Genomic DNA, 14,013 nt, shown 5'->3' with positions numbered 1-14,013 from the left:
CTGGAGACCTGACTCTCCAGCAGGGGGAGGTACACAGAGTTTTCCTGATGACATGATCCTGTGAAACAAAGAAAATATCAGAAATCAGTGAGTGGTAGCATCCCGAAGGCTTTTTCCAGCTCAAACAATAATATCACTTGTGTAAGTTGTCCACAGGAAAATTAAGCTTGCATGTCCACATCAGTTAATTTTGTTGATGATCAGAGAAGCCCAGCTCTCTACTTATCCTTCTCAAGTGACTACGCTCATCCATTATTAATGAGTCTGTGATATTCCTTTTTGTCTTCTGATACTTGACACTAATGGGGACCACTAAACACTCTGGCTTTCAAAACTCAACTGTGGGACAGTTAAACTAACAGACAAGTCCAGATGTTTAATATCAAGGCTTTGTTAAGGGATCATTTTCACTCAAACCAGCTTTGGAAAACCAGATTTTAGCCAAACTAAAATAACTGGAAGACACTGATGGTTTGGCCTACACCGTTATGTAAAGTTACCTTTTCATCTGCTCGCATTTTAAATAATGTGGATTTTCACAAATATACACGAGCAGCATTATTAAATCCACTGGCTGGCAAAACAAACGACATCTGTCATGCATTTTCATCTGGCATTTAGCTGGAGCTTCCTTTTGACACAGAAAAATATTGTAACCTCATCCAACCGCTAAGCCAACATGATTTCTGCCAAAAGCAGCTCCAGAGACGACGTGTCCATGCCCCGACTCGCTAGAACTGATTCTTAGAGGGACTCTTCTCCTTTCTAGCACCTCATTTTTAATCTTAGTCTCTACTAGAGTTCAACAGTATAAATGAGGACATCACTTATATTGTCAAACACCTCTATTCTTCTTGTGAACCCACCCATCTGGAAACTAAGTGGGACTGTATTAGAAACCTTAACACCAAAACTTTGAAGCAGGACTCGGGAGAGATGCGTGAGGGGGGCCTCTCTCTTTGTACCCTTGACTCCTTTTACTTACTACTCTGGTAAATGGACTGGTTCTTATATAGCGCTTTTCTACTCTTCTGAGCACTCAAAGCATTCACCCATTAACACCAGCACATTTTTTCTAGGTGCCTTCTAAGTAACAGTCACACACACATACTCCAATGGATGCATCGGAGAGCAATTTGGGGTTAATATCTTGCCCAAGGATATTTGGAATGCAGGAATTGAACCACCAACCTTCCGATCAGTAGATGACCTGCTCTACCGCCTGAGCTAAAGCCACCCCAGAGTAGCTATGCATGATACACAGTGCATTATGGGCCTTAGTTCATGAAATCTACAGGTATTTCTCCCTTGAAGCCAGTTTTATTCTTCTTCCTGCCAGCATTACATTTGAACAGCAGGTGGTGGAACTGTTCCTAACCTCAGCTGTGTAACCGAGATGACCACAGTAAGGATGCGTGCTCTGACTGATCTTATATGAAACAGAGCTGTTAGAGCACCACGAAGTCTGAACTTTTGACTCACTGGAATTATTTCATGTCCACACTGACTGCACTGACCTCTATATTTGAAACTCTGACCATGTTTGATTTGAGCATCCTTAAAATGGGAAAAATGGGAGAGAACACAAAGAAAATTTGCAGATCTAATATTAACAGAAATTTGCTCTTTTTAAAAAGAAAAAGAAAGAAAGAAAAAAGAAGACTTGCATAGAGTTAGAGTACTTTCAAAAAAATATTTATCTTTATTTGTATTTTTTTATTTTATCTATTTTTAAAAAAAATATGTGGCTTTTAGAAGCAGTAAATAAAACATAGTTCACTATAGTGAAAGTATATACTGAATATCTGAATACAGTAGATAAGAAAAAGCACAATAAGTGACTTTTTAGTGTATGAAAATTGTTTTTTTTTTAACTTAATTTAATTGATTAGAATTCTTTATGCTCAGTGTTTGCTCTTCTTTGTGTGAATGTGTTGAATTGAAATAATGAACACAAGGTGAAACGGCTTAAGGCCTCTTAAACATTACACTATATTTAACCAGTTTATTATTATTTATTCTATTTAAACAAGTTAAACTGAAATAATTGCTGTAATCAGTTAATGTGGAGGCTACGATTCATAGTCTTAAACAGGTCACACCAAGGTTAACCACATTTTAATTGTAAAAAGGAAAATAACAATCCTGTGTGTGTGTGTGTGTGTGTGTGTGTGTGTGTGTGTGTGTGTGTGTGTAATGAAGGGAGATGTGTATATTTAGCCTCATTAAGACCAACAGGAAGCTCACAGTCCAAACAACATGACTCAGTAACATTAAGAGTTTTCATGTCAGAAATGACTCTTCACAGATTTAATGTCTCATTTTAATGAAGCCCACAAGAAAAGTAAACTTTGGTAAGCAGACATGTTGAGTACAGTTTGTGACTGAAATGCCAAATGTTAAACTTTCTGCCATTAACGAGATCATAACACTTTGAGGGGATGATCAAAGAAAGTGCAACATCCAGGTCATCAAAGCTCTGGAAAACTAGTAGGGAGAAACATATTGCCAAAATGTGCTTGCGTCCATTAAAGATGTGCGTGCTAAGTGCAGCAGTATGTTCTCCTGAAGGTTTCAAAAACTATAGAGACATTAGGTATCGATTGATGAGCAGGGAACTTCCTACTCAAACTTCCTGGAAGATTGATTATTTATTTAAACAAGTGCGTTTCAAAGCTGACTAAATCCCCGTCTCAAACAGACGCGAATCTGCGATGAGCTGTCGAGGAAAGAGTGACTCCATTAAAAGCTCACAGCTCTGTTCAAAAAAACAATTTGAATGTCTGGCTCATTTTGGATTTTTTTTTTAAGTGTTTTGGTTTATTTCCGTTTTACACGGCAGCCAAACTTTCCTGAGGGCTGGACTCACAAGCATGACCGAACACAACAAATCCCAGAAACACATACTGGACTTTTAACTGCTTAATGTGCTCGCACTCAAGCCAGCTAAAACTTGTCAACGTCAGCAGCTGATAATGTAATTTTTCGTGATAAGTGTAGTCAGGTGCACATCTACCCCTGCTGTTAATTCAATAAAAAGGGCCTAAGTGTTTATCATTTTAACACATGTAAGCTAAAGGGAGGTGCATGTCCGCGTATGGGAAATTTACTGTGTGGTATTTGCATTACACGATGACCACTCCAAGCTGTTATGAGCCTGGACAGCTTACATTAGTCTGTGTGAATCACTTTAGGCCACATAAATGGCTGTAACATGCGTGCTTCTTTCTCTAATCCAAAGTGACTGAACAATATACTGGCCTTCTTCAGATTTATTAAAAAATGCATTATGAAGCAGCAGGTCTGTATGCATGGCCTGTCAACACTATAACAAAAAGAACAAAAAGAATCAAGTGTAACAAGAGGGCACAGGGGAAACCTCCTGTTGCCTTTATTATCCTTACTTTAAAAAAAAAAAGAGAAGAAGAGGATTTCAGAAAACACCTGCCTATGCTGGGTCATCAGTTTGTTCCTGATTTTTGTGTTTTTCTTTATATAAATTGATTGATATATGTTACAAAAGTCAGCAAGGAATCGGGTGTCCAGTGCTGGAAAGTTGAAAAAATACAAATTGTCAGCAAAAAAGGAAAAAAAATGTTGCATATTCACCTGAACACTCATGTCACTTTAAGCTACGGCCTCGTTTTTCATACAGAAGTTTCAGGTTAAAGTCATCCAGCTTCACTCTGTCATTCTGCAGTATTGTTTTCGTTACAGTTCATTGTTTTCAGCAAGAGATAACATTTTGCAGTGACTCTCGGAGCGTGAACTAACTGGGATTTTAAAACCTGACATTTACAAAATAAGCATCGTGGGCACAGTTACTTGGTCACGTCCCGGGTCGCTCGCTATCAGAAACTGTTTCTGTGACATCTCTGCTTCATGTGAGGCAGTCACAGGGAGAAGTGACCCAAATGGACCAGAATACACTCACAGCTTTGAACTCCTGATGACTTGCGACCACTTCATGACACTTCCTGCCGCGCCACCACGTCACGATTTGGCCCCCGCGCCCTCCCCCTCAAGAGCGCCTGTCCCCTGGTCATACATCGCCCACTCAGCACAGATGGGATAACCACAGCATTTACCATTTCCCCGATTGCCTGTGGCAGAGGTGATTTAGAGCAGCTAATAAAAGCCACTCCACTCGTGCGTTAGTTAGCCGCCTCATTGAACTGAATGACACAAGACATGTTTGTTGGATTTCGCTAGGAAAAAAAGAAAATAAGTTTCTTTACTTTTATCAGTCTGTGGCTTACCACTTAGGTTTTCAGTACAAGATTACAATGAGCTTTCCTGAGTGCTGTGCAGACACTGATAAGTTAGCATGCTCCAAGAAGGCGCATCAGTTCTAGTCAAGCACAAGCTGGGCCACTTTCTCTCTTCCTAACTTATAGAAAATGACATGAAGAACACCCACCTCTCCAAGGAAAATTATTATTGACCATGATGAAACTTCACTTCCAAGTGCTATTCATTTAACATCATGCTTCATTAATAAATTAACCCACCAGTATCAGTGTTCATCAGGAGCATTACCAGCATGTTTCATACATATGAAAGATTCATGCTCTCATCAGATGCTCATGTTGCAAGCACTATGAAAAGCATGCACTGCTACAGCATGCAATGTTATTGAATGACTGCATAATATTAGCGTTTGTTTATTCCACACAAAAAAGAGCGGGAAAACAGCTGAATATTGAACAGCATATACACGAGAGTATAGCCAGCAAATAGGTTTGTTACCAAAGGCAAAGCCATTAAATAAGCAAGCTGGGTGAAATAAGATAACGTTGTATAACAGATCATATCAAGTCTATCAAGTCAGCTAATATTAAGCCCTTTAGTTTTACAGCTAGCTGCTCAGAAGTGAGCTGAACCTACCTGAGGAGGTGCCTAGAGCTTGTGACGCCTTAACTTCCATTGCATTTGCTTCCACCTTCAGTATAATTCCCCCATCAATAAGTTTCTGAATGATAACTTGCACAAACTGCAAGCGCTGTGCAGCCTCATGGACCTGTCAGTCCCACAGTGCAGCACTTAAAGCTGTGAAATAGCCCAGACGCTGCAGCAGGGATGAATGGGTGGAGTTTGAGGTTTGGTCCGACAAAGAGGGGTACAACATTAAACTCTCAGACTATTGACTGTAGCATATTGAGTGCTTTATGGAACATTACTCATTTCACACACAAAGGTTTCTCGGGAGATTGTGTAAGTTAGAGTGTAAGTGTATTAAGAGAACATACTGTGAATCTATCCACCCCTTTAAGGGTCTTTTTTTTTTTTTAAATAAAAACTTTTTAGCGTTTTGTTGTGTTAATTCATTTTTGCTTCAAAACAAGATTTATAGGGAATAATGAACCCTAAACATTTGTTTACATTTTTGTTGATCTGATCATTTCAACATTTACTGTGCAGGTTATAGGGGGTGAATTCTGCTTGCAAGGTAGTTATGTGTACACCACGAGAGTCCTTGTGGGAATGAGAATAAAAGGATATAATATCCTGGTATTATAATATCTTATTACAGGGGAGTATATCCAGCAAAAACACTTGTTACCAGAGAGAATTACAATCTGTGATAAAAATTCTCAAAAGAGCAAAGATGATGTTAAATGCATAACTACCATTGGGAAACAAGAGCTTGTAATACCTTTTTTGAGTGTAAGTCAGTAAACCTTTATCAGATTTCACTGGACTCCATGCAGATGCCCAGATGACAATTGGATTTCACAAGTTAGATAACTAATTTACATACTTTCCCCAGGGATTAATAAAGTATTCTGATTCTCATTCTGACTGACAATAACTACCAAAATAAGTGACCGAAGACATTTTAAAATTTCTGCTAAGTAACGAGGCTTGTTTGTAGATCTGAAAGAACTTTTGTCGTATATTTTGTTATTATTTTTATTATGCGCATCCACATTTACATCAGGCTGAAGTGGAAGATCAGCACAGATGCCATACACAAAAAGGGGATGAGCAAGATCTAATTTCCTGAGATTCTTCGAAGTGTGCAGCAAAATCATGGATATTTTCTGTCACTCAGCTGTGGTGAACACAGTGTACTTTGCAGTGGTCTGCTGGGGAGCTGGTGACACCAGCATACTACATAAACCGATTAGGAAGGTTGGGTCTATGACTGGCTGCAAACTGGACACTTTTGTCGTGGTGGAGAATAGGTCTGTTATCCATCAGGGAAAATCCCAACTGCCCTCGGCACCCCTTACTGGACAAGCAGCAGAGCACTTTCTGTAACATATTCAACTCCACTCCCACCTGCTATCACTTGAATAAAACAGTTTATATATCTAGCAGAAATATACCTGCTAGTTAATATTAGTTATTAGGTTTATTATTATTATTATCATTATCATTACTATTGTCGTTGTAACAAAAGAATATAAAGTATTTCTCATTCGATTCGTTCCACTCTTCGCCACAAGGTGGTGCTGCTGACCTATCTACAAGCGAAGTATCCGCCCCTTGTCAGCTAGTTATGTTCAAAGTCCCGCTACACCTAATTGTTATTCAGAGAGTAAAAACTAAATAAGACTACAACTACTTACTGTACTGTCAACTGTTAAAAACAGTAGTAAATTTTTTGTGTTTTTCATGGTGGTATTGCAGTATGGTTACTCTTGTTTTTATTGGAGGCGAACAGTAAAAGAGTGTTTACTAACCTATCGCTAGTGAACATACTTTGGCTGACTCGTCAGCCAGTTGATCTCGGACCAAAACAAACTCAAAGGAGGAAAAAAAAGCATTTGACTGAGGCGTCTGACTTCCACACTGCTGTTTTCCAAATGTCGCGGCGATTAAACAAGAGGTGCGAGGAGGAGTAATTTATCATGCGGCTTGGAGACGCAGCTGGGCTTGTAGTGGTAGCCGCTAGCTAGAATGCTAATGTTCCGTAGCTAACGGTAACGTTATGCCAGATGACCCAACAGCAGTAGTAGTAGTTGGGAATAGAAGCTGCTGCTGCTCCTATTTTATTTGCCTGAACTCTCACCCAGCATTATAAACGGGCCTGCCATCTAGTTAGTTTTGTAGTTAGGCACCACGAAAACAGAGAAAACTAATTTTCAGCGTTGCCTTTTACTGCCTAAATTAAAAACTGAAGTATGGGGATGTGCTTACCGTGCCTTGGTGGAGCAGCGGACGACGTTGTGGTCACTCCAGATCCTGTAAGTTAAGTTACTATGATTGTTATTACACAGCTTTAACAATAATTCGGTCAGCTGTATAGTAGTAATGAGTACGAATTGATATAGGAATTAGCTGAGCCCACGTGAATTTGATTAATCACCATTAGGACACCAATGGGCCCTGGTAGGTAACGCAGAGGAGGCGTTGACTGTATGTGAACAGCGGCATGTTAATAAGTATGCTTCAGGCCCAACATGCTTAGCTCAGAGAGGACAGCTTTAGCTCACAAGTTTCCCATGTTTCCAACAGGAGACCCGGAGACAACAGTTAGCTGAAGCCGCCGAAAAGAGACAAAAAGAGGTAAGTTACGACGAGTCGCGTCTTATTGTCCATTTTTCAAGTACTAAAACATTGTTACACGTGTGTAGTACATTTACCAGGTTACTGGGTGCAGCTCGCTATAGCAGAGGTGTGTTATTCAGTACAAGTACAAACATGAACTCTGCCATCACTCATTGAAATCAGCAGTGAAGTTGAATTGTGTTGTTTTTTGTTTTAGCTTTTTTATAACATCACTAGAAGTGCATTTTTGGTAGTAGAATTAAAATATGAATAAAAGTCACCATTCTTAAAGTGAGCTCTGTAAAAAAACAAACAAACAAAAGTTTCACCAAAAACTGAACTTCACAAAATGTATTATTTACCGGTATTTATGTATTGGACTGTGTCTTTGGCGCCACATACGTACCCAGTAATCTGGTAACTGAGTGCAGTATTAAAGGTGGAGTTAGTTTACAGTGTGGTGAGTATTTTTTATCGCACAGAAAACCCACTTGAAAAAGAGACGCACTAGAGTTCTCTCAAGGTAAGTAGACCTGGACCAGGGTGAAAAACTCTACCTGGCCAGGTGAGTCTTCTGGATTGGCTTAACTACCACAACCTTGTGCTCCCAGTCACCGTTTTCATCCTTAAATCTTCCAACACCATGACAGTTCACACTCTGATGCAGGTCAAAGCACTGGTCTCTAACAACCCACAGTCGTCTCAGTTGAGCAGCACAGCACTGCTGAAAGTAGCTGCTTCAACCTCCAGCTGAACTGCCTTATTTGGCAGTTGAATGCCCCCTCGCTGGTTGTGGTTGAACAAGCCTTGTGTGCACCTGAAAGGTTGTGGTAAAATAATTTATTAAAACCCACATGCATGCTTTTGAGACTGTTTGTATATGCTGAAAATATAGACAAAACAAAACACTTATTATCAAGCTGTTGCATCTTGGCACTTGATTATACCCCACACTTTTTTCCAGACGGCGTACAGGGGTGTTAAAAATCCAGAAGCAGTCGAAAGGAAAAGGAAAAAACAGGAAGAAGCTGAGAAACAAGCGATGAGCACCTCTGTGTCAGGTGGTGGTGGCGGGCTGAAGGTCAGTTGTGTGTTTATCCTCAAACTTAGCGGGTTAAAAACAGAAGTATCTGTTGTAGATAGTGGCAGTGGTGGGCCATAAACTCATGACTCAGAGGGAATCAAAGTGATCAAAAAACGCTTTGGTTATACTGAGAGACACAGGATTGCACATGCCCGATACCTCTCCTTGACCCATCTCCTCAGTAAAGATATTTCAACAAAATGAGACATCCTGCCTTCAGAACCTCATTTAAAAGTTTGTCTTGAGTGCATCATAAATCTTATAGATGAGCTATACCTGTATTTTATCATCTTAGGTGTAAAAGTCCTTATGGCATGTCTTATTTTTAGGGCTACATTAAATTGAATTCATTAACTCATTAAAAAAGTTTTTTTTGCATCTTTAATAATTGAAACATCATATGATTAAAAAAAGAACAAGTTGCCCTTTTTAATCAACACTGAGATATGAAAACACAAGGCTAGAAAAGCTACGAACACAAAGTGGCACAACCAAGCCAACATAACAACAGGACCAACACACTATCAAACACAGTTCTGAATTATGTATTGGCATATATTTTTGTTCTTTAGACTGTGTGCTTATGCACTTTATCTTCAAGTAACATCATAAAAAATATTCACACTTCAATAAGGGGTAAAAAGGAATGGGGACACTAGGCTGCAGAATGTTTTTATTTATTTTTATTGTTTTAACGTAAATTCATGCACAAAATGTCTGAAACACAGCAGGGAGTTATTTGGAATTTGAAATATGAACTTTGGGTTGACATGGAGTTTATGTCAATCCAAACCACAGCAGTGAAGAAGATAACAGGGGTGTTTATGTTCCGGCCTGTCTGCAGAAACATTCAGCACCAGCATAGTTTCCATTGTTTTACTTCAAGTAATAAAGCAGAAACGCAAAACCTGAACACAGCTGCACAGCATGTAGTTACTAGGGGTGCAACGATACACAAAATTCACGGTTCGGTTCGATACTTTGGTGTCACGGTTCGATATTTTTTCGATACAAAAAAAAATGTTCATGCCTTTTTAATTTGTCATTTATTAAAATTATAAATATATATTTTAACTCAAAAGTACAGTTTTTAAATTTAATGTTGCTGAAACAACAAAGTAATAAAAAAAATAAATATATCTGATTGAGGAATCACTCATCTTTGGAAAAGAGAGTTTATTACAGAGAAATGGCTCTTTCCAAAATAAAAGCTATACTATCCGCTTCTTCTGGGCTATATTCTCAGCAGCATATTAAACATATCAGGTCCCCATAAGGAGAATCATGTGCTAACGGCTGTCTAAATGACTCGGGTATGACTCGGGTTTGTAGCATGCGTGCTTGTTGTTTTTGTCTGCTTCCACTTGTCTTTGCACTAGGATGCTGTCGGAGTAAATGTGCAGTCATATTCGTTGTGTTCCCACTAGCGCTGTCAGCGTTAATCTCGTTGAAATGACGTTAAAGCCACAACACGGCAAATCTCCATTAACGAGCTACCGTGGATCGCCCCGTGCATGGGGCTGGACGGCGTCAACACGTTAACGAGCTAACTGCGCTAACACACTAGTTCCCACCAATGTAATTGAGCATTGCGTGGTACATCCAACATACTGTTTTACTTTAGTCCATGACGCGCTTACCTTCAGGGTCATACGTCACATGAAAACCAAAATAGTTCCAAACGCCACATCTGAATGAGGGTGGGGGGGGTTCAATTTGCCATGTTGCAAGGAGAGCTTAACTTCTGTCTCGCTAGCTTGCCCTGCGCTCAGTGAATCTGCATTCGACTACTCCGCCTAGGCTGCACTGTCGAGCGCAGATCCACTGAGCGCTCAACACAGACAGCATTGTCAGAAGGAAAGTTGATAAAATAAATTAAAAATTTTGTATTGTTCGATACATATGCGTACCGAACCGAAAGCACTGTATCGAACGGTTCAATATCGATACGAGTATCGTTGCACCCCTAGTAGTTACCCATAAGATGGGTTAGAAATCATTAAACACCACTTCGAGCATGTCTGTGTTTGTGTTCTTTTTTCTGGCCTGAACTTTACCAGTCAGCTTTTTAAAAAAAATTAAACTAGAAAAATCTTTGACATTTGCAAAAGAACTTTTATAATAGTTTTGAAGCTAATTAAAATGTGACTGTATTTTGAAGTGATTGGTTATTCTAGAGGATAATTTCATATCAATGATTGCTATTTATCATTGTGAATGATAAACATTGTTGTAATTTGTTGTGTTGTGTTTTTCTTTTTTCCTGTAGTGGCAGGTGGGCTGAAAATCCTGATGGTAAAGTCTGAACTCGGATGTCTAAATATATAACGTATTGCTGCAAGATGACTTGAAAGATGTTGGAACTGCTGTCCGTTTTTACTTTTTCTTTCGTTTTCTTTTTTTTCTTTTCTTTGCTTGTTATGTATCTGTGTCATGTTATGAGTCTACAGTTGTCAGGTGCAAAACAGTTAAGTTATTCCACACAAAACACAGCAGAATTTGCCAAGTTATACAAACCAGTTTGTACCTTTGGTCGAGTCAGGGGTGACACAGTAATGTGCAAGCAAACACAATTATGTGAGATTTGTGTGAAGATTGATTAGATACAGTGTTGCAGTACAGTGACTCCCATTAGGTAACATGGAAGAACATCGCTATAATATGCAGTTGTACATTAATACAGAGCTTCCCTCAGTGTGTTTGGTTTTCCTAGTCAGAGTATTCCACGTATATCCAATAACAGTTGGATATACCTTTTTAGCATGAACTCACTTTGTGATGGGCTCTGTTATTTGGCAACTCAAAGACTAGTGCAAACAGTGCAAACTTGACTATCTTTACCCAACTCATAATGGGCTCCTTGCTCATCACCGAGGCGAGTCAGTGACACAGACCACATTGGGGTCATTATTTTGTGTGTTTGTATTGGGGGGAAAAATGGGTGTTTTGTGCTGAGAATGTAGGTGAACTCTATGTGGCGCATCTAATGCGGCGATTCCTTGGTAAGCACAAACTTTATACTTGACAAAAACTGCAGCAGCTAATAAATACTGCTGAATAATGTAGAGCACAGGTGTCGAACTCCAGGCATCAAGGGCCGGTGTCCTGCAGGTTTTAGATGTGTCCTTGATCCAACACAGCTGATTTAAATGGCTAAATGACCTCCTCAACATGTCTTGAAGTTCTCCAGAGGCCTGGTAATGAACTAATCATTTGATTCAGGTGTGTTGACCCAGGGTGAGATCCAAAACCTGCAGGACACCAGCCCTCGAGGCCTGGAGTTCGACACCCCTGATGTAGAGCAACTGTAGAGCACTCTCCAGCCAATAAGAATGCCCTAGTTCTTCGCACTAGTCTTTGCCCTACTTTAATAGAGCCCTTTTTTTAAATTACTTTGTTTATCACGCACAGTTTTTGAGTTTGTTGCATTGAATTGTAGTGTATGCAAACACGGATGGAATGGCTGCTTAATCTAAATGAGAAATGTTTGTGAATTGCCATACTACAACTGAAGCTTTTGTTACACACTTATTTGCACACCATCAGCCAATATGCTCACTTTCGTTCGAAGGTTCAAGTCCACTACAATGGAAACGAGACTGAAGGAATATGAAGGAGAAAACGGATGTTTTAAGATATTTTCTTTGACTTACTTGGCTGAGTGCGTTTCTTACAGCCTTCCTTAAATGCTTCTGGTGCTCTTGTCATTTTGTAGAAGAAATCTAGCCAATGTTATTTGCTACAATAAATCACATTTCTGCTACCCTTGTGTCAATTTCATGCGTAGAATCACAGTTTTAGAGGTAATACTTAGTGGTAGAGTTTCACTGTTAATATAGTTGACAAAAATATAAGCAAATATTAATATTTACAGTTTGTGATGTGTCTAGAGTCGTTCAGGTGTAGCCAGAGATGTGCAAAGTCTTGAGCCACCCCCAATTTCTTTATATTTAAGGATTTTGTTTAATGTTGTCTGTGCCTCTTTTTTTTAAATGTATCTTTGCTTGTGTTGCTAAATAGACTGATAGTATCTTCTACTTTGTCACAGGAATGTTGTTTGTGGCTCCAAATGACTTGATATCATTCATGAGGGATGCATTTGACATTGTTTCACATATTATTGGCCAACAAATCATTTACAGCTGTTTAAATACGGATAATCACTTTTTGGCAAATACCGGAAATCACTTTTGGTCAGATGATTACTTTTTGACACACCACGGGTGTCTAATATCCTTTTGATAAATAGTCTGCAGACAGCAGGATTAAAACTGGTTATACAAATAAAGAAATAACCTGTTTTCTAAGTGTAATTACGACTGTCTTCTACTTTGTAATCAATCCGGGTCCGTTTGGACGCTTAAAAATATATAACTTGTGTTATAGATGTTGCAGTTTATCCTGCACTCCTGGTCTGATCGCTCTTGAAAAAGACTTTTTAAATGATTTTTTTTATTTAAACAGATTATCACGTTTTGCCACAACACCGGCTCACGTGGCTTCGAATATCACATACGTCATCTACCCGAACCGCACGCGCTTCACAATCTCGCTGCCTTAAGGCGTAACTAATGACGTAGACTGACGCAGAAGTATTGTTCCGGTGTGTTCGTTAGCTCATCCACACACATGGATACGCTAACTGTCAGCGTCCCTTCGATAGCTCAGTTGGTAGAGCGGAGGACTGTAGACGTCACAGCTGAAATCCTTAGGTCGCTGGTTCAAATCCGGCTCGAAGGAGACATATTTTCACAATTTTCTTTTCGTCTAACTACAGTAAAATATCCTGAACGTTACAGGTCAGTGTCGTATTGAAACATTAGCTCTGTCTCCCAGAGTATACTGAAATAAGTATGTTCAGACATAAGCAAAGTCACAAACCAACATCATCGTTGCTGTGTTTTTATTATGAATATTATCCTGGACTCTTCTTCATCTTCTGTGCAGACCTCATTATAACATATGTGCAAACAGCAACATGTTTCTGTATCTCTCCAGACTTAACAGTAACATTTCTTTTTTTTTTTAAAAAGGCATGCCCTTCAGCAACCTCTTATTAACGCCAGATTTTAATGCAGTATTAACCGGAGATGAATTACTGAGGGGACTGAAAATCACACAGTGTTCTTGGCTGACACACAAACTGCCTGTAACATCAGTTCTAGTTCCTACCGGACACGATGTCCACAAAATAAAAGAAACAGTATTAATGAACAAAACCAAAACCTCGTCTTATTAGAACAGCATGAACTCTGTTTTTACCTGATGGACTCTATTTCCACTTATTTTTGCACATTTCACCGAATCTGTGCACATGACGGGCGGCTCGGGTCTTTTGGACGTAACTGTAGGATGATCAGATAAAGACGTACGTACATTTTGTTTTTATACATATGGAACCCCCCCCCCCCCCCCCCCAAAAAAAGCAGCCT

General features: G+C 39.4%; 1 protein-coding gene and 1 non-coding gene across 4 annotated transcripts; both read left to right on the top strand.

Annotated features, from left to right (window-relative positions):
* The first annotated feature begins 6,538 nt into the window (after positions 1-6,538).
* Positions 6,539-12,344, top strand: svip (small VCP interacting protein). 3 transcript variants are annotated; one of them, XM_085282416.1, is made up of 6 exons: positions 6,539-6,835; positions 7,130-7,193; positions 7,465-7,515; positions 7,980-8,020; positions 8,462-8,578; positions 10,851-10,867. In XM_085282416.1, exons 1-5 carry the CDS (start codon positions 6,813-6,815, stop codon positions 8,541-8,543), a joined length of 261 nt encoding a protein of 86 aa, XP_085138542.1. In that variant the 5' UTR covers positions 6,539-6,812; the 3' UTR covers positions 8,544-8,578; positions 10,851-10,867. The 3 variants fall into 3 exon arrangements, with proteins under 3 accessions (XP_085138542.1, XP_085138543.1, XP_085138541.1); XM_085282415.1 differs by lacking the exon at positions 7,980-8,020 and having other exon boundaries at positions 6,560-6,835; positions 10,851-12,344; XM_085282417.1 differs by lacking the exon at positions 10,851-10,867 and having other exon boundaries at positions 6,549-7,193.
* An 890-nt stretch (positions 12,345-13,234) lies between these two features.
* trnay-gua (transfer RNA tyrosine (anticodon GUA)) lies at positions 13,235-13,321 on the top strand. Its single transcript is given in 2 exon segments — positions 13,235-13,271; positions 13,286-13,321. It is a non-coding gene; the product is annotated as a tRNA-Tyr (tRNA).
* Positions 13,322-14,013: the final 692 nt, after the last annotated feature.

This window comes from Mchenga conophoros, linkage group LG7 (assembly GCF_057382185.1).
Source record: "Mchenga conophoros isolate Kocher_MC1m ecotype Shallow Benthic linkage group LG7, M_conophoros_male_GT1.1, whole genome shotgun sequence".
Classification (NCBI taxonomy): domain Eukaryota; kingdom Metazoa; phylum Chordata; class Actinopteri; order Cichliformes; family Cichlidae; genus Mchenga; species Mchenga conophoros.
This window is presented reverse-complemented; position numbering and strand designations above follow the sequence as displayed.

Coding starts and splice junctions, on each gene's coding strand:
- svip (XM_085282415.1), top strand. CDS start 6,813: ATGTCGCGGCGATTAAACAAGAG. Junction 7,194..7,464: donor TTGTGGTCACTCCAGATCCT/GTAAGTTAAGTT, acceptor TGTTTCCAACAG/GAGACCCGGAGACAACAGTT. Junction 7,516..8,461: donor CCGAAAAGAGACAAAAAGAG/GTAAGTTACGAC, acceptor ACTTTTTTCCAG/ACGGCGTACAGGGGTGTTAA.